At 43.2% G+C, this 24175-nt stretch overlaps 1 protein-coding gene across 1 annotated transcript in view; it reads right to left on the bottom strand.

Annotated features, from left to right (window-relative positions):
* Positions 1–1660: 1660 nt before the first annotated feature.
* PLXNA2 (plexin A2) overlaps positions 1661–24175 on the bottom strand; it is a 473762-nt gene continuing 451247 nt past the window's right edge. Inside the window, exons 29-32 of the mRNA XM_069238625.1 lie at positions 23265–23434; positions 21539–21751; positions 20302–20452; positions 1661–8911 (exon numbers count right to left, since the gene is read on the bottom strand). Of these exons, the coding sequence (XP_069094726.1) occupies positions 8816–8911; positions 20302–20452; positions 21539–21751; positions 23265–23434 (630 nt within the window). The 3' untranslated portion in view covers positions 1661–8815. The remainder of the gene's footprint in view (positions 8912–20301; positions 20453–21538; positions 21752–23264; positions 23435–24175) is intronic.

Here is a 24175-nt window from a genome sequence, read left to right on the forward strand (position 1 = left end):
AGGGCATTAGTTGTCACAGTCCCCATTTGGTCCATCCTTGAGTTTCTTGTACTGAATCCTTCTTGGTTCCATGTACCAATGGAGCTTACTTGCCCACTGCCTTTTGGGTAAAGCCTGTTCCTGATCTCTGAATTCCTTTTCTTGATCCCTGAGGCTCTGTTCATGATTTCTTGTCTTGGTTTTCTCCCTGACTTTTTGCCACTTTAGTGTTCTCTGGGATACTGGTACCATAGTTGGTATCATAGTTGCCTCTTATTCTATCCTATTGTCTGGTTATCAGCTCTTGGCCCTTGTCTACCCTGTATTCCTGTTATTCTTACCTCTCTGCTTTTCTGGACCTTTCAAGCCACTTATCAATTTACAGTGCATTTTCTGTGTCGGTCTCCATTCTAATCGAGTAAGAGAAAGACTTCAGTTGTTGCGCCCAGGTCCTTTTTTGGTTTTACCTGTGTCAGTGTTATCAGCCTTACTCCACCTTTACACGGCGTACAACAGACCCTACAACAGCAGGCCCAAACTATTACTTTGTTACATGACTGTTGTTTTGAGCAACATGCTAGCATCAATGCAATGTGCTTGTCCTGCACTTCCAGGAGACCTTGTGTCACACACCAGTACATCCCTTTTGACCAATCTGTGTTACCCAGAGCCCTTGCTTGTTGCCTTTCTTCTTGGCTTTGCTTACTGGCAGCTGCTGTCACGCGCAGTCATGTCACTACAGTTCCTTCTTACAAGGAGACTGGCATGTTCCTGGCCTTGTTACAAGTGAAGAATCACCCCCTGCTTTCATTCCGTGAGAGCAGTGCACTGGGAATCTACCAACCATGGCTGGAGAGCTATGACTCCAATGATACTCCAATGCCACTACAGTAGCATAGTCCTGGCAGTAGACCTTTGCTATTCAGGGAAACGGCTTTCTGGGAGGCAGCACACTCAGTGCTTAATTTGTGCTTGTTGTTTCCGGTGGTGAGCACCGGCACTTATTTGTAAGGGCCGGGGCTTATTCTTCTGCCTCAAGCATTTGCTGCGAGCAAAAGACACATATGGGAAAGACTTAAGAGGGAAAAACTAAAAAGCGTCATAAAGGGAGAAAGGAAAAAGTTGCAGGATGAGCTGAAGGGGCGGGGGTGGCCGTAAATGGATTGAAGGGGCCCGAGGTGGCTTCAGGATTACGCTGCCTCAGTATTCAGTGCTGGCAGATTTAATTACAGCTGCCTTGTGTTTAAGAGAAGGGCTTTGAGCACCGGCATCTCTTTATTTTCAAATTAAGCACCGAGCACACTAAACAGCCAGGAGTAAGCAGAATAGACGGACATTAGTCAAGGCGGTGGTTCTCGATAAACAGGTCTGTACCAGCACTATGGATAGCCAACGCCTATGTCACTGAGGCTTTTAGTACAGCGGGCTCGTATTATCATATGAGACACCTGCTCAGTGCTGCATGAGGCTTCCGCTGTTCCAGAAAAGAAAATGACATTTGTTCCAGCAAACATTCAACATGCAACATGAAAATCATTGGCATTCTGGGCCACCATAATGTATCCAACCACAGAGGTGCCGTGTGGCATTATTGTGCCAACGCTTTATAAAATACTGGTTGTAAAGCTGTTTTACTTCAATGTATCCAAAGACAGGGAGGAACACTTTCACAATTGTTTTTATCCAGTAAAGTTTATTTATATATAACAACAGTACAAAGTGAGTCCTTGGCTTGCAAAATAGGAGTGTGTCATATTTACAATAAGTACACAATAATATATTAAAATAATAACCAAACAAAAAAGGCTTTTTGTCTTGAAACGTTTTTAAATACTTAAAACTTTTTTTACATTTTTCCACAATACCTGTAAAAACAACAACAAAACCAGACGACCATCCTTTAAGGAAAACAAAATGTAATTAAAACAAACTAAAACGAACCTATGGCACATGTCTCCAGTGTCTAAAGAGTTGGGACAAAAGACTAAGAAAATAGAGCATGGTTTGAGGTTATGACAGGGACAAATAGCAATATTTGCATTTGCTTACTTCACTGATACAGCTGTAGAAAAAATAATAGACTTGCCATGCTTTTTTCTGACCATTTGGGGGTTTGGGGCAACACGTTCAAATACAGGGGGTGTTGGGTACTGCACTGATATGATAAATAGTACCTGAGGCAATAGGGCAACTTGGTATTACTCAGCCCTGAACATTTGTTTTGTAGAAAACTACACGCAGTTGTTTTGCTGGTTTTGGCACAAAGTGAAACAATAATGAAGGGATTCAACAGTGCTCGTGGAAACGGCATACACATTGCGAAACGCTGGAGATACATCCCGCTCACACATATACTGTTCCTGTGCAAAAGACTGAAGTGCAAACACCTTATGGTGCTGCAGGGGCGAAAACTGAACTGAGCAGGTTCAAAGATGACATTTTCGATCCATTTTAAAACACTGTAATCCAAAAGCAGCATTTTATTGGGAAACCCCGAAATAGATTGTTGTAAAAATCACAGATACTCAACGGAAGCTAAAATTCAAGTATTTTCTAGGTGTTTACTCATTATCTAATGTCTTTTATGAGTCAAGTTGCTGTGAAGTTTTGCTAACGTCTCTCAACACGTACCCTTAAAACTTGTGTTCGTGTCCTTTTGTGAAGCACTTTTATCTGAACAGATATATCTAGAAGAACGTCAGGTCGCATAGGCCTTTGTGTCTGTATGTAGTGATACTGAGATAGCACTCGCAGAAAAGCACTGAAGGAGGAAGGATACAATTCATGATTGTTAAGAGGCAAGTACACACAGGTTGCTAACGCGTGGGCAGGTGCTGCTCTTTATTGAGATGGTCTTCAGTTTCTTCTGAATTTCAGACTGTAGGAGTTTTATAAGGCTGTTGCTCCAGAGCCTGGACATAATGTCTACTGGACGAGATCAATGTAGACGTGACTGCTGCAGTACTAGGAGCAGGGAAGACTTATAAAAGCGAGTATGGATGTGAGAAGAACATGAATGAGGACGCACTATGAGACACAACATAGTAGGGCAGGGAAGCTCTGTGGAAAAAGTAAAGACATGTAGTGAACTGGATCTTGCCTAAGAGTTGAGCATCATATAACCTGTTTTTAGATTGATAATTTTTTTCTGGGGGCCAATACAACATCCCCCTATCCAAGGTCCGCAAGAGGTCAGTATAACACCTTGGTGGATACACAGAGAAATCCTGCATAGATGAGGTGTGTTAGTTAGCGTCTAAGGAACAACCTGCCTCAAAGATGATAAATTATGTATGTATATGGTATTTCTATAGCGCAAAACTAGCCAAAAGATGTGGAGCGCTGTACATGATCAATGGCAAGCTTAAAGATGGCAAGTAATAGATAAGCGGAGTTGTGGACCGTTAGTGCATTGTGATGTAGTGTTCTTTAAAGAAGTGAGTCTTCAACTCTTCCCAACTTGGAGTAGAGTTAAGTGGGTCCTGGTGGATACGGGGATGACAGTGCTATTTTGTTAGATGATGTACACTGGAACCAGTGTATTTCAAAAAATTGTACCAAAATGTAATTATCAGCAAATAAGTCCTGGCAAACCATCAAAAAAATGCTCTTTGAGTTTCCAGGAACACTGAAGAGGGTAAGAAATATTTTAAGTTCACAGTGATTTATTTGCCTATTTTTGTCCATATTAGTGAGGACTTGGAAGTTAACCTCTACAATGATACTTTGCAATATTTTATAGTGGAGAGGCGCATGCAGTTTCTACTTGTTACCATATTCAACAACTCGGCCAGTTGGGCTAATGCAGTGGATTTGCAACTAGTGTGTGCTAAAGCACAGATTAAATGGCTTAGCTCACCATTTAGAGACTGTGCTGAAATCGCCAAACTCATTTCGCAAAGTAAGCAAAACAATTCCCTTGTGATTTGTGCCAATATGCGATGGTTTGCAGTGTCGATAGGATTTCACAATGGTCAGGTGTGACAAATCTACAACATATCTAAGGAAATACCATACTTTTTTTAGGAGACTGCAATAGCATTTGAGTAATAATAGCAGTTTGGAGTTGGGAAACAGTTATATATTTTGGGTGGAACACCTGGATCTTGATAAGCCAAATGTAGTTGTGCATATCCTAGAGAACGAAAGATAGGACATCACACAATAAAACATACAATGAAAACAGAACTACAGTTTTAAAAAAAACTGGAGCATGCTTGGGAACACTGCAAATGTCTCTGCTAATAGAGAACATATTTGTAAAGGCAATGGGTCATTAACTAGAACTGAGGTTAAGATTCTGGGCCAGGGACTGGGCATGGGTCATTTCAGATGGCCACTAAAATGCTTTTAGTGTGTAGTTGTAACAAGTTGAAAATACGATCTCTTGGTTAATTTATCAAATATGGAACCTGAACTGTAATCCAGCTTCCCCATTTCATGCAAATGTGTGATCTTGGGCATACCACTTTATCTCCTTTTCGGTCAGTTCCTATATCTGCCATAATTTATAGTGCTTAGGAGTCGGCAACCCTTAATATTAAGTGCTATGTTAAACACATTAGACATTTATTTTGACACCTTAAGGCTACTAGTTCTACAAGCAGTTAAAAAAAGGTGCATCAATGTTCAATTACACTTCCATCTATTTCACTAGCTCAAACCAAACTGGATTGTCAGTGAGACTTTTGAATGTCGGGAGGACACCCAATAAGTCTTCTCCAGGTAATAAATAAGACCCACCTATCACAATCCCACATAGTTTCAGATTGACACCCAAAAGGATACTTTTCATCTTTGAGAACTTATAATGGTGAAGCTGAAATTCTGCAGACTTAGGGCCTGATTTAGAGTTTTGACGACGGGGTACTCATTCACAAATGTGATGGATTTTCCATCCGCCATATTACAATCTCTATAGGCTACTATGGGATCATAATACGGCGGACGGAATAACCCCCTCCACTAAACTCTAAATCAGGTCCCTAGTCTTTTTTTTAAAATATAACTGTTTTGTCTGTATGGGATGAATCAAGGCGGGTGTTGACAAGCAGGTGTTGCCCGTGGAGCCGGGTGACTAGCGTTCTCAATATGCATGCTGCCATCTGGTCTAAATTTGCTGACTATTGTGTTTTTCTAAAGGAACTATGCCATAAGCACCAACGTGATGCAGAGACACCATAATAATCATGATAACTTCTGTTTTTTGGCACTCACAGTTAATGGGGCAAGAACGCCGTTCTTTGTTTCATGTAGCTGGGACTTTCAGAGTTCAGATGGAAGTGTGTGGATGCTGATCTGACATGGGCTCTAAGGGTAAATGAGCTTACGTAAGCCACATCTTTCAATGATAAGCGAGCCGACAGAGCACTGCGCTCCCTGCAGTAGACAGCCAGTTCAGGCATTGCGCTCAAAAGGTTAGAGTGGCAGCACTGCCATTGCCTTGGAATAAGAGGGGCCCTGTGTAAGATATGCCTTCCAAGGATGAACGAGCAGGGGTATGTCAGTAGAGGCTTTGCTTTCTAAGAGTTGGAAAGTGAGCACAGACAATGCTTTCCATGCAGGAAAGAGCCAGTATAGGCCATGCTTTGAAGGATTAGGGAGCCAGCGGAGACAGCATGACCAGTGCCTCTCAATAATTAAAGAGTCAGCCTTCTCATTGGTTTTCAAGTGCCCTTTGGGTCCTTCTACACTTCTTTACACTTCTGGTGGGGAGCCACAAAAGGACAAAACTATTTTTCAAGGATGACATTGGTTGGCCAAGCGGGCAAGCCAGAACAAGAACCCAATTTTAGAGATCTTTGCCACTCTTTCCTACAAGCTGTTGTAAAAACTCTAAACCATGAAACCCATGTTCATTTTAGAAACACTACTCTTTCTACGGGTTGTGGCTCAGCACATTCTCAGGTGGCTTTATGAAGCTATGTGTTCCATTTAGCATACACGTGGAATATGCAGTAAACTACAGGCCTCCCTTTTGGAAGGTCTTCTATCCTGATTCGTGCAGAGGTATCATGCGAGTGCAGCGAGATCTCTAGTTGTTTTCTTGTGTACAACAGACGGCGTGCTTGCGTTCCTCTTTAACCTTTGATGACACAGAAATATTGGGCGTACTCCCTCTATCTATATACACATTTACTTTCTGCGTCATCAAAGAACATTGCTTGGAAAAATACATGAACCAATGCTTTTGCACTGACAACCCTCCTGTGATAAATATATATAAAAAATATGTATTGGGGAAGGGTAATATAAATATAGAAAAGGAGTTGGAGTGATGGATTTATGAATATATAAAATAGATATAGGAGTAGGTTTAGGAATATATAATGTTGTGGGCATGTCTTACCACCTGCCTCCGAAATTATGATAGGTATTTCTGTGAAAAGACAAAGTTCTGTTTTAGTGTATCATCTAAAAAGAGGTGTATTCATCCTTTTCTGCGAATGGCAAGTCTTACGTAGGTGGAGCTTTGGTCTTTGAGAGACTAACACTACAGAAAAATTGTCTAGCTTGCACTTACAAGAGAGGGACATATGTAATGGTTACCCAAATTAATGTGTACAGGGTACCAGATTTTGGCCACTTTTCAGGAATTTTCAAAACCCTTCTGATCCTCATTTCTTCCTTATTGGTTATTTTTATTTGCTTCCATGACTGTTATGAGTTTTACTTCGTGGGTTGGGTGATCAACAACTTCTTGGTTCTTTTACCTTTCTTGAACATTAGAAAATAAAACTGGCAATCAAACATACATTTTTGGCTGTGATTTTATCCTCCAGCATAGGTGTATGATCTGGTTCAACCCAAGGACCTTTGGTGGTGCCACGGTTGCCTTTAGAAAAGTGAAATTTCTATCAGCTTCCTGTTTTCAAATGCACATCCCCATTGTGATCTGCTTTATAAGTCTGTTTACAAGCCCTCGGCATAGCTAGATTTGACTTTTTAACTCAGGGTTTGACTGCATACTCAAATTAAGACTTTGACAGAATTTCTCCCTACCTTACCAAAACATCGTGCCCTTTGGTCATGCGTAAGTATTAAATCAGAAAGAAACATCAAGCATTAAAAACAATACAGAAAAGATGGCACTGGGAGTTTTTCCATAGGATCAGTTCTCCTCTGCGACAGGATAAAAAACAGTTGTTGGCACTCAATGAGACCTCGCTGAATTGTGGGTAGCAAACGGATCAACCTTTGAAAGCAGAAAAAGTACATAAATAGGAGTCCACTATGTCAAATCTTTCAAGTATCACTTGCTGTAAAAACTTACTGCAAGAAATCACATTGTAACTGTGACGAACAATAATTTACACGCAATAAAACAAAAACACACAAAAAAGAAACCATTATAAAAAATGAAAATCTAGCCCAGCTGATTAAGCTAAGCTGGTAAAGTCCAGACCTCTCGGAAAGGTCTCATTGCACCTGTATTACCCACAATGCACCAGTTTCCCTTTAGCCGACACGAAACACAGAACAGAAAAACAAAATGGCCGAACCAGTATGTGTTGCTGAGAAGTTGTGACCTTGTCCAATCCTTGTCACTTAGTAAATGGTACTTTTGTTAAAGTCGTGATGCCAAAAGAATCTGGATAAGAAGGGAAGGTAATTTATCAGTATCTGTCCTTTCCACCTTATGCCACCTTCTCTTCTCCATTCTGTGTTCTTCAGTATCGGTGAAGGGAGCGCGGGTGGGTTCAGAATATAAATATATCTATGTATATATGTATAAATTTGCAGCAGGTCAGTGGTCTCTTTCAGGGCCTTTCATACCAGTATGGGCATCTGATTCACCATTTGCGGGCCTCTTGATGATTAGGGAAGAGCTCTTCTCAACCTGAAGCCACGGAAACATTGTATCCATGGCCTATATGTAAAAAGAATGCAGTAGAGTGCAAGGAAGAGAATCTGTGAGACATAAATCAATGCCTTTACTGCCTTGACACTTGGAATAAAAATAAGTGGTACACTAAATCCAAAAGACCTTCAGTATATTTTTTCCAAGTACAATCTCCATTAGGGATAAAAGTGGCCACACTCTTGGACTTCCACAGACTCTGTTGCTAATTAAATCAGCCACCGCTCTCACTTCCTGCTCTGTGAAAAAAGGCAGTTCCTCTGGTGTTGTCATCATTCACTGGTGCCGTCTTGAATTAAAAAAAAAACAGTAAACTTCTTTCCCAAACTCTGAGAGTCTTTTAGTTCGAGAACGAAATTGAAAAATTGCAGCATTGATTCCAAATGGACACCGCAAAAAAAGTTTCTGTGCAAACTTCAGTGACTGAACTCTAATTTAGAATCCCAAGTGCATGATCTACCATTGCTCAACATGCACAGTGACCTCCATGTTCTTCCAAAACCGATGCCATTTCACAGTCAGTCGGAATGTGGAAGAAGCCTACGCCCCAACAACAGATAATAAGAACAACGGAAACCAGCAAGCAATCCTCTAAATTAGGATTTGCAGTGCTTTTCAAATGGAAACAAAACTAATGTCTCTCCGAAGAAGTTTTTTTCCCAATACACACCAAAGAGGTATCATGCAGAGCAGCAAGCATATTTCTGTGAACCTTGTCAGAGGATTCCAGGGAAGTCCTAGTTTCCCATTTTACAATGCTCCACTGTTCTGTCAATGTGATTGATGAACAAAAATACTGACACCAGCAAACAGATCAAGATCCAGGTCATGAGGCACAGATCGTCGGACAACACAACAGCATGAAGATTTGTTCCCTTCCTTTTTCAGCTGGGCCCTCTTTCGTTTCCCTTGTCTGTTTTCTCTTTCCATAGCCCTGATGATGGCAATGTTCCTGTGTTGGTTGATGGCTCCGTCTCAGCTTTCAACAGCCATGGCAACAATCAACTGCTCGACTTTGAAGGCCAACCGCTGCCGGCACGCCTGCTCGTCCTGCTGCAGAGCTCCAATCAGCTGCAAGAAAGAAGAAGGACTTGTGGTCAGGTGGTGGTCAGAGAGGAACAGGGCACAAAGGAAAGTGGAGGGCAGCGAGAGAGGAATAAAGAGCACTGTAATGCTATACATTTGTTCTCGGCTTCATCGCTTCTATTTTATTTTTCATACAAATGTAAGATGGGAGATATCTGTTGACTGCGGCTCTTTACACGCAATATAGTTCAAAACCTCTGGCTCTTTCCAATACATTTTTTTTCCTGATTGATAGTGTAGGAAGTTGGCTCTGTATGCACTATTTCAAAGTAAGGAATAGTATGCACAGAGTCCAAGGGTTCCCCTTAGAGGTAAGATAGTGGCAAAAAGAGATAATACTAATGCTCTATTTTGTGGTAGTGTGGTCGAGCAGTAGGCTTATCAAAGGAGTAGTGTTAAGCATTTGTTGTACATACACACATGCAATAAATGAGGAACACACACTCAGAGACAAATCCAGCCAATAGGTTTTGTTATAGAAAAATATATTTTCTTAGTTTATTTTAAGAACCACAGGTTCAAATTCTACATTTAATATCTCATTTGAAAGGTATTGCAGGTAAGTACTTCAGGAACTTTAAATCATTACATTAGCATGTATACTTTTTACATAAAACACAATAAGCTGTTTTAAAAGTGGACACAGTGCAATTTTCACAGTTCCTGGGGGAGGTAAGTTTTTGTTAGTTTTGTCAGGTAAGTAAATCACTTACAAGTCTCAGGTTTGGGTCCAAGGTAGCCCACCGTTGGGGGTTCAGAGCAACCCCAAAGTTACCACACCAGCAGCTCGGGGCCGGTCAGGTGCAGAGGTCAAAGAGGTGCCCAAAACGCATAGGCTGCAATGGAGAGAAGGGGGTGCCCCGGTTCCGGTCTGCCAGCAGGTAAGTACCCGCGTCTTCGGAGGGCAGACCAGGGGGGTTTTGTAGGGCACCGGGGGGGACACAGGTCAGCACAAAAAGTACACCCTCAGCAGCTCGGGGGCAGCCGGGTGCAGTGTGCAAACACGCGTCGGGTTTGTAATGGTTTTCAATGAGAGATCAAGGGATCTCTTCAGCGTTGCAGGCAGGCAAGGGGGGGGCTCCTCGGGGTAGCCACCACCTGGACAAGGGAGAGGGCCTCCTGGGGGTCACTCCTGCACAGGAGTTCCGTTTCTTTAGGTGCTGGGGGCTGCGGGTGCAGGGTCTTTTCCAGCCGTCGGGAAATGGAGTTCAGGCAGTCGCGGTCAGGGGGAGCCTCGGGATTCCCTCTGCAGGCGTCGCTGTGGGGGCCATGGGGGACAACTTTGGTTACTCACAGTCTTGGAGTCGCCGGAGGGTCCTCCCTGAGGTGTTGGTTCTCCACCAGTCGAGTCGGGGTCGCCGGGTGCAGTGTTGCAAGTCTCACGCTTCTTGCGGGGAGTTGCAGGGGTCTTTAAATCTGCTACTTGAAACAAAGTTGCAGTTCTTTTGGAGCAGGGCCGCTGTCCTCAGGAGTTTCTTGTCTTTCTCGAAGCAGGGCAGTCCTCAGAGGATTCAGAGGTCGCCGGTCCCTTGGAAAGCGTCGCTGGAGCAGGTTTCTTTGGAAGGCAGGAGACAGGCCGGTAAGTCTGGAGCCAAAGCAGTTGGTGTCTTCTGTTCTTCCTCTGCAGGGGTTTTTCAGCTCAGCAGTCCTCTTCTTCTTGTAGTTTCAGGAATCTAAATTCTTAGGTTCAGGGGAGCCCTTAAATACTAAATTTAAGGGCGTGTTTAGGTCTGGGGGGTTAGTAGCCAATGGCTACTAGCCCTGAGGGTGAGTACACCCTCTTTGTGCCTCCTCCCAAGGGGAGGGGGTCACATCCCTAATCCTATTGGGGGAATCCTCCATCTGCAAGATGGAGGATTTCTAAAAGTTAGAGTCACCTCAGCTCAGGACACCTTAGGGGCTGTCCTGACTGGCCAGTGACTCCTCCTTGTTGTTTTCTTTGTTTCCTCCGGCCTTGCCGCCAAAAGTGGGGGCCGTGGCCGAAGGGGGCGGCCAACTCCACTAGCTGGAGTGTCCTGCGGTGCTGTGACAAAGGGGTGAGCCTTTGAGGCTCACCGCCAGGTGTTACAGCTCCTGCCTGGGGGAGGTGTTAGCATCTCCACCCAGTGCAGGCTTTGTTACTGGCCTCAGAGTGACAAAGGCACTCTGCCCATGGGGCCAGCAACATGTCTCTAGTGTGGCAGGCTGCTGGAACCAGTCAGCCTACACAGATAGTCGGTTAAGGTTTCAGGGGGCACCTCTAAGGTGCCCTCTGGGGTGTAGTTTACAATAAAATGTACACTGGCATCAGTGTGCATTTATTGTGCTGAGAAGTTTGATACCAAACTTCCCAGTTTTCAGTGTAGCCATTATGGTGCTGTGGAGTTCGTGTAAAACAGACTCCCAGACCATATACTCTTATGGCTACCCTGCACTTACAATGTCTAAGGTATTGCTTAGACACTGTAGGGGCACAGTGCTCATGCACTGGTGCCCTCACCTATGGTATAGTGCACCCTGCCTTAGGGCTGTAAGGCCTACTAGAGGGGTGACTTATCTATACCTGCATAGGCAGTGAGAGGCTGGCATGGCACCCTGAGGGGAGTGCCATGTCGACTTACTCGTTTTGTTCTCACCAGCACACACAAGCTGGCAAGCAGTGTGTCTGTGCTGAGTGAGGGGTCTCCAGGGTGGCATAAGACATGCTGCAGCCCTTAGAGACCTTCCTTGGCATCAGGGCCCTTGGTACCAGGGGTACCACTTACAAGGGACTTATCTGGATGCCAGGGTGTGCCAATTGTGGAATCAAAAGTACAGGTTAGGGAAAGAACACTGGTGCTGGGGCCTGGTTAGCAGGCCTCAGCACACTTTCAATTCAAAACATAGCATCAGCAAAGGCAAAAAGTCAGGGGGTAACCATGCCAAGGAGGCATTTCCTTACAGATAGCAAAACAGGAAAACTGCTACTTAGGAAACTCACTTTGTTCCCCATTTATTATATCCCTGAAGGAAGGAGTCTGTCTTCAGCACAGCATGTGAAACTCTGAGGCTACATCCAGGGCTGAGATTCTCTACCGTTCAAAAGGCTTGTGTAGAAAACACCACTATTTTAGTTTGCAAACAAATTGTTTTTTAAAATGCGCATCTTAGCCTCAGGTCCACGATGCTATAATGAATCTGGTGTGCTACAGACTTGCGGGTGCTCCAAGTATCCTATTTCTCAGACAGAAGTCTGTGCTGTCCTATCCCCTTTTGACATTTTAAGTGTCCCACGTAGATACGTGAGGACAAGATCCATGCCATATTTTTAGGATATTATTATAGGATATATTTATACACAATAGTACTCAATGGATCTTTTTCCTAGTCAGCAGTAACCTGAAAGTCTTGTGCTGCTGGCAGTAAGATAGACATCTCTGGTTTTAAACTCTAGGAATTCCTTTAAAACTATTCAACTGGAAAAATATAAGGAAAATATTTCCACTAAATAACAGGAATAACATTTTCTCGAAAGGAAGGACTTGTGATGGGTGTTTTACCTCGTGACCACTTAACTTAATGGGGCATTTATTTGAAACCTTGCAAAGGTGCCCACACCAGATTTGCCAAACCACTTTGCAATGAAAAACTATTTAAAGAATAGTGAAGTTCATGTAACAAGAAACAAGGAGCTGAATATTCTGGCTGGACCACAACAATTTTTAAGCTGATCATAAAAATCTCTGCATTAGTTCGACATTAAGAATGTTACTTATGTCAGAGAAACTGTTTTGTTGCGATCACAACCTCTTTAGGGCATATCTTTATTATGTCAGCCTGAAGCAGGGGAACCCACTAGGAAAAACTGTCAGCGGAATAGATATGCTTGGTCTGCCCGAAAAGTGAATCAATTGCAGTGATGCCTGCATTTAGCGGGTCCTCTGTAAATATGGCCTGATACAAGGTGGTACCCTCCAGCCTATGATCGCCAATTTTCAGAAAACTGTAGAAACCATTTAAAGGGTTTTTGGAAGTAAGCAAATTATAGAGTGGCATTGAGAAGAAATTTGGTTTAAAGTTTTTAGTAAGGACTTTTAGGGCTTCTGAGATGCCCGATATGAATGCTTAAAAATATTACTTTACTAGGCTTTGACCGTATTTCTTTGACTTCTTACAGAGCACACATACCACAGCCAAAGCACCAGCTCGCATTGTTCTTGTGCCAGTTTTTTTTTTTGGGGGGTGACCCATCTGGGGTCAACCAGGGACCAAATAGAAGGAAGTCTCATTTCTGCGAAACGGTTTGCATAAATGTTTCCAATTGTGAATTTTCATTTGTGTTGAACAGAACTGGAATCTGTCCAATTCATCTTTTTTTTTTTTTAGACTGGTAGGGCTTTAGTCGTGGTTTTTGCAGTTCCTTGCCTTTTGACCTGTAGGTATTGCATTCTGCCACTTCACAGATCTGAATGAGCAGTTTAATATCTTTAATTAATTAACTGATTCACCCATACATTCATGAAATCATATAAACGTAATTACGAATGTGTCAAAAGAGAACTCGGCTGTACACATTGAACGTGCTGGTATATTATCACAACCAAAAGCAATAAATCTAATTAACTGTCAAACGTACAATAAAACTAACGTCAATGCCTATTTACTGCAGGTATTATTTGACAAAGGGTCTTGTTATTAACCGACTTTATTGCACTGATTTGATTGACTGGAATCCTGACATGTTGGTTTCACACACAGATCCCTTTAGCAGGCGCGATACCCACCAGTCGCGACGACTGATGCTGTTGGCACTGCAAGCACCATACAGGTGAGAAAAGGCATTCTTTGTGGTTCCTTTTGGACACCTCGTCGCAAGCACAATTCTTCATGTCTCATTTACCTTGCAAGTTACGAGTTTTTGAAAGCTCAGGCTGCATTGTATCACGAGCTGCTACATGTGATTAATGCACGCAAATCACTCACTTCTTTCCGTAGTAATTGCAAAAATATGTTCTACTTACATTCAAAATTAAGGGGGCGGAACAAATGGAGGAAGGCGATAGCGATAGAAACGTGCAGTCTTTGGCGTATTTCTTTGCTAACTGGCAGGGAGTGGGGTTGGGGGATGACTTGTGAATGAGGTGGATGTGTTCGGGTATGAGGCCTGCTTGGCCCTACATGCGTCACCCAGTAGTAATAAAACTGAGGGTAAGTGACTCCGTGTATCATGCCTCTGTGAACAGGTTTTGCTCTTTTTAAAATCTTGATTCATTTCGGAGTTCTAAAGATCTGTTAGGATTACACACCTACCCCTTTTTTCCAGTGCTCGGTTCTTTAATTAGTATACTCATTCTTGAAAGGGAATAGTGAGATAGGCTGATAGAGGGACGATGTAGCCCAGAACCGTGAAGCTGCATTTTTTTCTGCCACATCTAGGCAGTGCCTCTGATTAAGAAGAATTTTGATTGGTCTCACAGCATCACATGACCCGACAGATAACGTTTGTAGTTTGTGTAAAAAACCCATTATGAGGAAGTAATCAAATGGTGTAGGAGAACGTTTTATCATCACCCTTTTTAAAAAGACTGTCAACATTTTCTTCTTAATGCTACACAAAGACAATGTTCCCATGAAGATTGGAGTTGTCACTGTCTATCTGCAACTATCCTATCTCCAACAAACTTTTCATGGCCTTTTATTTTAAGCAAGTATGCATAAAAGGATATTTTACTCTCCTTCTATGTTTAAAACTTGTATCTGTGTAGACTAGGAGAGAGGGCCTAAGCAGGGAATGAGCATTCTACCTGCTGCCTACCTACTGTTAAAAAAAAAAAAAATTCTATGTTGTGCCAAAACATTAGGGTTCAAAGATACTATTACCTAACTCAATTGTACTCATTTCTTCAACAATAAAGCATGGATAGCCGAACAACTGCTGCTGAAGTCTTCTGTGAAGTACATATTACCCAGATGCACGGTTTGAAATGTTTGAGCTTGATAAATACTCTTTTCATTGGGAAATAGTAAATTAATTCAGATGCATGTAAACCATTTTGGTAAAATGCTGTAAAAGTACCAAATTATTGCAATTGCTTATTAGGAGTGAGGGCATTTGTGAGGTCACCACTCATGAGCGCATTTCATTCTGCACTGGGTTTGAGAGCGGAGAGACAATATAGATTTGCTATCCCTCTGTGCTGTGGAGCGGGATAGCCGCCCACCCAGTAACAATCTCAAATAAATCACAAGATGATTGAATGGTGTTAGGATGAAGGGCAATGACCAGCCTATCTTTGGAAAGCTAGGCAAACTCAGATCATTACATCCCAAATTCATCAATCAGCACTCCTTCAGCAACGAAAGGGTGCATTTTCCAAATCAGATGAAGTTAGTACAGGTCGTGCCAGTCCCTAGTACTATCACAGTTGTCACAGACAGACAGAAAAAATGAAGAAGATCGTTTAACAAATTAAGATGTTAGCAAAAAATACAGCTGTTTACTTGAGAGCTGTCAAGGCACCAGAGAGGGATTATGTTACTTGCCCTGTAAGCATCTGTTTGTGGTATGTAGTGCTGTAGATTCACATGCTCTGCACAATTCTGCCAATCAGTGTTGGGTCTGGATGTGTGCAAGTTGTTTTTTTTAGAAGAAGTCTCTTGAGTCACGAGGTAAAGTGACTCCTCCTCTCTGTGACAATGTGCCTGGGCAACAACTCCATTGTTAGTTTGTTTTCCCGCACTCGGGTGAGAATGGAGTGTAAGAGAAATAGTAAAGTATGTGAGTAAAAAAGATACTGCAAAGGCCACAGGTGTCCGGGGAGGATGGGCATGCACATGTGAACCTACAGCACTACATGCCATGAACAGATGTTCGATGACATAGGTGGCTTTAGATACACATGCTCTGCATAGTCTGTAAACCAGTGTCCTCCAGAAAGCAGTGTCTAACCTGTGGGTGTTGCAGTTGTTTGAAAGAGGGTACGTAGCACTGCCTGTCCTACATTTGCTTGTTGGTGTGCTAATACATCCACGCACTAATGTTTAGTGAAGGTGTGGGGAGTTGACCATGTAGCTGCTTAGCAGATTTCAACTATTGGTATATTGCCAAGGAAAGCCATAGATGCTTATATTTTACAAGTAAAGTGTGGTCTTGGAAGTATGGGTAAAGTTCCTTTAGTTTTGGGGTAACATGTTTGAAAGCATTTAACTATCCATCTTGAAATGCTTGATTTAGCTATGGGTTTCCCTGTGTGAGGTGGCAAAAAAGCTATCAAGAGTTGTTTAGTTTTACAAAACTCTTTAGTTTTATCAATATAGTGCATTAAAGCTCTTTTTACATCCAATGAATAAAGGGCTCTTTCTCTAACTGAATCAGGTTGTGGAAAGAAAACTGGTAATTCCACTGACTGGTTTAGGAAGAAAGAGGAAACTACATTTGGAAGAAATTTGGTGTTAGTTCTAAGGACTATCCTGTCTTTGTGTACCTCAAAGAAATGTTCTTCCAAGGGTAATGTCTGGAATTCACTCACATGTCTGAGTGATGTGACGGCCACCAGAAAAGCAACATTCCAAAATAGAAATTGGAGAGGGCAGTTATGTAACGATTCAAATGGTGAACGCATAAGTCTGGAAAGTACAAGTTGAGATTCCAAGCAGGTGCAGGGGGAATTCTGCATAGAATTACTCTTTTAAATCCTTCAATAAATGCTTTGATAACTGGCATTTTGAAAAGTGATAAATGCTGTCTGTATTGCAAGTAGGTGGCAACTGCAGCTAGATGCAAGTGGACTAAAGTGTATGCTAGTGCCGAGGTCTGGAAATGAAGTAAATAGCAGACAATGACTTTAACAGTTGCATGATGTGGATCAATATGTGTACTATGACAGTAGAAAACAAATATTTTCCACTCAGCAGTGTAACACACTCAAGTAGTGGGTTTACAGGCTTCTTTGAGGATGGTCATACATTCTGATGGAAGATTGAGGTAACCAAACTCTATGACTTCAGGAGCCAAATCGCAAGGTTGACTTCCTTTGAATTTGGGTGCCTGATTTCTCCATTGTTCTGAGTGAGAAGATCCAGGTTGAGGGGAAACGTCTCACGAGCCCTACAGGAAGTCCAAGTAGAGTGGTGACCCATGGTTGTTGAGCCCAAGTGGGAACCATTAGAATGAGTGTGAGAGACATTTGCCTGAGCTTCCAAACCACAAACGGAAGAAGGGGGAGAGGTGGAAAAGCATAGGCAAATATCCCTGACCAGTTCATCCATAGACCATTGTCCTTGGATAGTGGGTGTGGGAGCCTGGAGCCAAAGTCTGGGCATTTTGCTTTGTCTGTGGTTGTGAACAGGTCTATCAGTGAAAACGCCTACCTGTGGAAGTATGGGAGGAGGACTCACGTGTAGAGTTTCCCACTCATGGAGTAGACTCCTCTCCCTTGTTGTTGAAGAGGTACGGGCTCTATAGCTCCTTTGTGAAGGAGAGCCTGTGCTTCCTGTAGATGATCTATGGAAAGTTTGTGTTTTCGTGGTGGTATCTTTGGAGGTGTTTTGATGAGCTCCAGGCAGTAACCATGTTGGATAATGTGCAACACCTAGTGATCTGTTGTTATGTTTTCCTACGCTGAGATAAATTGCTGTAGACGTCCCATGACAGGTGTTAAATGGACGAGGTGAAAAATAAGTGAGCCACTGTTTGTTAGTGGGGGGGTGGCAGGAGTGGAGGCACCTTTACCTCTTCCTTTTGAATTATTTCCCCTATATGAGCCTCTGTAAAATACTCTTGAAGGGGAGGTTTGATACTGCTACCTATAAGAGGAGGTAGAGGAATCTGTTGAAGTTGGTTTATGGGCATGTTTGTATGAGGGGCGCTGAAAGGAGCCACGGGTATTGGGAGTTTGAAGTGTCACCATAGATTTGGCAACGTTGTTGTCTTTTTTCATTTTTTTAGGGTTTGGTCCACTTGTGGCCCAAACAGATGTTGCTGGTCAAATCGTATATTTAAGATTGTCTGTTGCACTTCTGGCTTAAAGCCAGATATGTGTAGCCAGGCATGTCTGTGTAGTAAAATTCTTGTATTCATGCCCCTGGCCGCTATGTCCGCTGCCTCAAGGGCACATTTAATTGAATTGCTGGAGCTTAATTTACCCTCCTGAACAACTTGCTGGCCTTTTTTCTCACATTCTTCAGGGAAATGTTGTAGGAGTTCCTCCATTTGATCCCAATGGTCTCTCGTATCTTGCCAATAGCCCTTGAGTATTAGCTATGCGCCAACGGTAAGCTGCTAGAGCTGCTACTGTTTTACCAGATGCATCGATTAACCTGGACTCTTTATCCGGAGGAGGGGTATCTGATGATGTTTGTGACTTGGCCCTCTTATGGGCATTAAATACTACCAATGAGTCTAGAGGAAGTTGGCCCTTAATATACTGAGTATCTGAGGGTGCAACCTTGTATTTTTTATCTACACATGGAGTAATAATACGTGCCATTACTAGATCTTAAAAGATCTCCTCAGCATGTCTGGTCATCCCTATTAGCATGGGCAGATACTGGCAGTGGAAGTTAGGATTTCAAATAGATAGTCCTCCTGTATTGGGTCCTTGTGTAATGGGATCTGGTGGTATGCAGTTGCCCTAGCTATTAGTTCCTGGAATGATGTTGCATCATCTGGGGCTGAAGGCTTAGCTGGGTAGAGGTCTAGGTCGTTATCCCCAGGGGTCAATGTCATAGATATACCATGGATCTATGGCTGTTTGATGTATAATATCACTCTCTCCTTGATCTCCTGTGTAAGACTGTGGGGAGCATTGTGGTGTAACATCACCTATATCATTAAATGTGTGATGTGTTGAAGAAGATGGTGGAATAGGTGGTAGTGAAGCAGGCACAGGTGGCTGTAGATGACTAGTAGCAATTTCCTTCTTTTTAGGAGGTGTGGGTAGTTCAATAGCCTCCTCAAAAGTAAGGTGGTGCTTAGATGGCTTAGGCGCCAAATGCACTGCTTTTGCCAGAATACATCCCGTAGAAGGTTGAATATGTATTTTCTTCTGTTTCAAGTTGATCCTCTCTGATATTGCTTCCGGTGCTGAGATGATATGTTTCACACCCAAAGGTGACCTATGTTTTGCTGCCAAGGTCGTCATAATGAAGGTGGTCTGAGCCGAAGTTGTGGAGGTGGAAGTGCTCAGAGCCGATAAGGAAGATGTTTGGCTCTGCACCGAGGCTGGTCAGCTCGGAACAACAGAGGTGTGTTTCAACTTGGCTTTCGGTGCCGGCTCTGAGGGTGGGGCATCCTTGGCAGATGGTCGATGCCTACCTTGGCCCAAAGGGAGTGGTGGCCCAGGAGCCGTAATTTCAGTTGAAACGAAGGCCCTGATTTATACTTTTTTTGCACCACATTTGCATAATTTTTTGATGCAAAAGCAGTGAAAACTTACAACATGTAATTGTGTTTTGTGAGTTTGTGCCACTTTTGCGTCAAAAAATGACGCAAATGCGGCACAAGAAAGGTATAAATCAGGGCCCAAGTGTCTTTTAGTGGGCTGGACAGGGGCATCAGTACTCACAGCATGTGGTCTCGAAGGAAGATCTTGGATCTGCACAATGAACTGTAATTCCTAGTCCGACTCGGAGTTCGGAATGGAAAGTGCCTCCTCCTCTGCTGGCAAGGCATCATGCAGTTCTTCCTCCTGTTCGGTGTCATGGAGTCCGAGGATGTTTGGGGTCTCCCTGAGGTCCTTACACTGCATCTCTTCGTGACATTCTCTGTGATTCCGCAATGTTTTCTTCCATCAGAATGATCAACAGGCCTCTCAGTTTTCCTCATCGTGGTTGGGAGACAGGCACAGGTTACAAACCTGGTGGAGGTTGGTGTGAGGATACTTTGCATGGCAGCTAGAACAAAATCGAAATGGAGTCCGTTCCATTAGCAGCTCATTGTAGTTGGAGACCGATGAGATGAGAAAAGAAGACCCAGACGACAAGGCCCAAAGGCCGCGAACGAGGCACGTCGAATCGACGGGTTGGATAGAAAACGAGATGGAGAACAATACCAATGAGAATAGAGATGTAAATGTACCGAACGGAGCCCAAAAACATTCTCAAACTGGAGCACCGAAGAAAACATTTGAAGAAAACAATTGTAACAACGGAGTTGATGTCCGTGTGCATTGTCACCTAGAGGAAGCGGCGCTTTACCTTGTGACTCAAGAGACTTCTTCGAAGAAAGACAACTTGCACACATTCAGACCCAACACTAGATGGCAAGAGTATGAAAACCATGTGTATCTACAGCCCAACAGGCCATCAAACATCCAGGTTTCTCCGTCAAGGGGATTACGAGAGGGACCAGCATATCTAGTCGTCCCATCGTTAGCCATATTCCACAATAAACCCATGGAAGACAAAGTGATTCTTACCTCTTGGCTGTATTTACTGATGTATGAGTAGATCTCGTTGAGTGCACTGAGCATGTTGAACTCGACAGCATGCATGCGCGACTGCTCTGCAAGATACGCATTCATGTCTTGGTCACTGATTGCTGGCAGCTTAGCAATATCTGCGTAATATCTGTGGGGGAGGGAAGGACGAGGCTTGAGAAACAGCATTTTATAGCGTATATATAGCTCTGTCTGGTAGTGACCCCGATCTGGTTGCATTAGTAGTAGTTCGTTTTCCATTAATAAGTAAATGTGTTTAATCCTTTCTCATCTATAAAATGTGACAGAACGCTCAGCGCTGATCATTTTCTGGGCTGGAAAATGATAGTGGTATATTAACAAGGGGCAACATTTGACACTTTTACATTCTTAATGCTTAAAAGGTTAGATAAACACTTCTGCTTTAATATGCTGTAGAAAGAAACACTCTTCAGAATTATCTGCAAACCATGCATCTACTGTCTTTTATTAAGAGACTTCACCCAGAATCAAGGCACGATTAGAAACAGTGAATTTTGCAAAATCATTCTGGGGACTACTGACATTCTAGTCTCCATTGCTCTAGCTATTTTTTGCTACTGTTTTTCTTTTACTCACAAAAACATATGGTAATTTGAGGTAAACCACCCCCCCTCAAGCTTTGTTACTCTCAAATCATGTTAGCACCATCGCACCTCATGAGGAGCTCAAGCAGGACAAAGCATGTCTATGGCTGTTAAGCCTTTTTTCTTCGACAGCTTAGCTCTGGATTTAGAAGGTGACATTGTTCTGAGCTTCTGTTTGCAATCAGTGGAACAAAATTCTGTCCTCTCACCGAATATTTCCATGTATGCAGGTTCTGCCTGGGATTAGGCTATAAACAAAGGGCCACAGGAATGCTGCAGTGTTGATAGCTGTAGTCCATGTATACATAAAGTACATGGACATCGCAGTGGATGGTTACTTTAACTTGCTGCAAATTGAGGTTATTCAGTCTTGGTGTGCACTTGCAAGCAACGCTCCTTGAGATAGGTCCCCTCTAACCTGCTGTGGAAACTGATCTATGAGCCTAAGGAATGGTGATATTTTGCGTTGCACACTACTAGCTAGTAGTCGTTGACATTGTAACTTTATTTTCTTTCGAGCCAATGTCACCCCTACACTGATCTCTGTGGAATGGCTTCACTGAGTGTAATGTCTATACTCCCCAAGTTCAAAATGGCATTCCGCGGCTCACCTTTCCACCCAGCTCTTGTAGCTGGGGATGTCCTTGGCGTACAGCAGTTTGTTTGATGGGGAGTCCTTGCCCAGGCGGTGTTCAGACGTCGAGCAGGAGTCCATGAATGTCTGGGCCACCACCGAGAGGCAGGCATCGGTAATGCTGCCTTTATGGATGTCAAACACAAACTGGGGGTTCTTGATTACATTTACCCAGAACCTCAGCGGTAAGCTGTCAGGGAGACAGAAAAAAAAGTCAGCCACAGAAAAAGTGAGCATCAGCCGAGACTAAGGTAGGGTGCATAGGAACATGGACAATGTCAGCCAGGGGCACAGCAGGGCAAGGGTCATCATAAAAAACTGCAGCTTGTAACATGGCTAAGGAAGAAGGCTCCAGCGCGAACAGGATGACACGGGACACCTCACCTTCGAAAGGTATCTATCGCTGGACAGTGGAACTAAAATTGGATGCATCTCATTACAAGGGTTGAGCACCCCAAATGCCACATATTCCTACTAAACATAATTCACACAAACACCAGCATCTACACTCAGAGAAGAAACACACAAGTGCAGAAGCCCCTCAAAATTACATCTGTCTTTGACACTGAACACATGGGAACATTGGGGAAAAGTGCAAAGGAATTATTGTAAACTAGAATAAGATGTGGAGCTTTCTCTGATGCCGAATCACCAGCCTGGACAATGCTGGAGGACACTGAAAATGGACTAAAGCAGAGGCGGAATTAACTAGCAACAGTATTCGGGATGGAAAGTTCGGAGCTGGCCAGCCAATCAGAGTGCTCCGTTTGCAGGCTACAGCTACTTTTGCAGGTACGCAAGGGGAGCATTCTGTGCTGCCGGTTTCTTGTCCTTTATTCTGCTATAGGCTGTCCCCTGCCCTGACCCAAACCTAAGGACAGGAGCAGGGCTACATAGTGGGCGCTGTGGGAGCAGGAGCTCCCTTTCAATGAGTGATACGGTTTAAAAAACACACAGCTCTATCCTCCTGCGGTGCTCTTTCCAGCCTCTTCTCTGAAGCCGCCATTTCAGACACAGCTGTCCAGGGACCTACCCTTGCTTTTGTGAAGGGGAAAACCTAATCTGCCATAGAAAAGTAGAAAAACGTAAACATAAACAAAGTTTTTTTTTTTCTTTGGTTGATTCAGCTTGGCTAATAGCAGAATCAAGCACCGGAGCCCAGGCACCCATGTCTCAGCACAGGGGGCGAATGGAGATTTTTTGCGAACTTTCTTTCTACTCCCTGCAGATCTCTCTATTTTGGTTGGACAGTGATGCTAATAGCCTTACAGCCCTTACTTGCAGGCCCATAATGGTTGTTAATAACTGCCCCTTGTTATATGCAGCAGGGAGGGTAATTAACAACTCTTACTGTCTGTGGATGCGGGCGGTAGCACTTAATAATTTTGTAAGTAGGTGGCTTGAGGTCTATTGGTATCATATATGGACCACTAAGATAACTTGAGGGAATGTATGACTGTATCATATCCCAATGGCATTCTTGGGTTTCAGCCGCCATCTTTTTATACTGGCATCTGGCATCAACTGTTAAATGGTTTTTCAACACTACTAGAGTTGACTGGCTTTTCATCCTTCTAAAGGCAATAACATTAGTAAAAATGAGTAACGATTATTAACCAAAGGATAATACACAGTTATGTTTGTGATGAGTGCTTTATGCATATTTATTGGCAGTATCGATGCGTGGCTGCCTGCCTTCTTACCAGTTGCTCTTCCAGGTGTGCCGCACATCTGTGTCATGGATTGTGTGCTTGTCCGCCTGCTCATCCAGAAAGTCAAACATGTACTTTATGGCTAGCGGCAAGGCACTGCCCCGGTGCACTGTACTGAAGAGCGTCTCAAACAGGTCATCCACAAACTTCTGCAGCGTACCCTATGGAGGAGAAGACAACCAGCAGTGAGACCAATGCCAACTAGGTTTGGTATAATCATTGTAACCCGAAATTAAATGACAGCTCAGCGATCCCAACCCAGACAAAATAGCTACACTTGATAGTTCTTTTAAGAAATGCTAGTGGTGCCTTGACAACTCTCTAGGATTGGCTTAAACTAGAATAAATACCGAACTCAGGCAATGGACTAATGCATTTGTGCCACAGCATGTGTAAAACTGGTAAGGCGAACCAGTGTCCTCGCGGGCTGTCCAATGCTCCTTCAGATCTTGCAAGAGATGCTCCTGACCACAGTGATACAGTCAGCTAAGACCTGGCCATGTGAAACCTGCATATTATGTAAGCGATTTAGATGAAGTGATCTCACTCCTTTTAAGAATTTGTGCGAGCTAGGGCATAACAGTCCCACTCGTTTCAAGCACTTTTGATATCTTTATTTTAGGAGAAAGGCCCTCGTTAGTTAGAATTAATTGCCTAAAATGGTTTAATCAATCTGTCAAATGTCACCACCTTCCAAAGAAAATCTTGCCAGTCCATCAGAGATAGCTGCAGCTACTTTACAGTTCTGCCTGTGCTCTGATGTGTTCTCTGCTCACGTTGTGTTGTGCTAGAAGTTAAATTAAATTAGTTTGTAATTAAATTACAAACTGTGTGTGCTGTATACACTATAACTGCACCAAAGTGTCTGGTTCACCATGACTGTTGTAAATAGTATGATCTCC

This window comes from Pleurodeles waltl, chromosome 6 (genome assembly GCF_031143425.1).
Source record: "Pleurodeles waltl isolate 20211129_DDA chromosome 6, aPleWal1.hap1.20221129, whole genome shotgun sequence".
NCBI lineage: Eukaryota > Metazoa > Chordata > Amphibia > Caudata > Salamandridae > Pleurodeles > Pleurodeles waltl.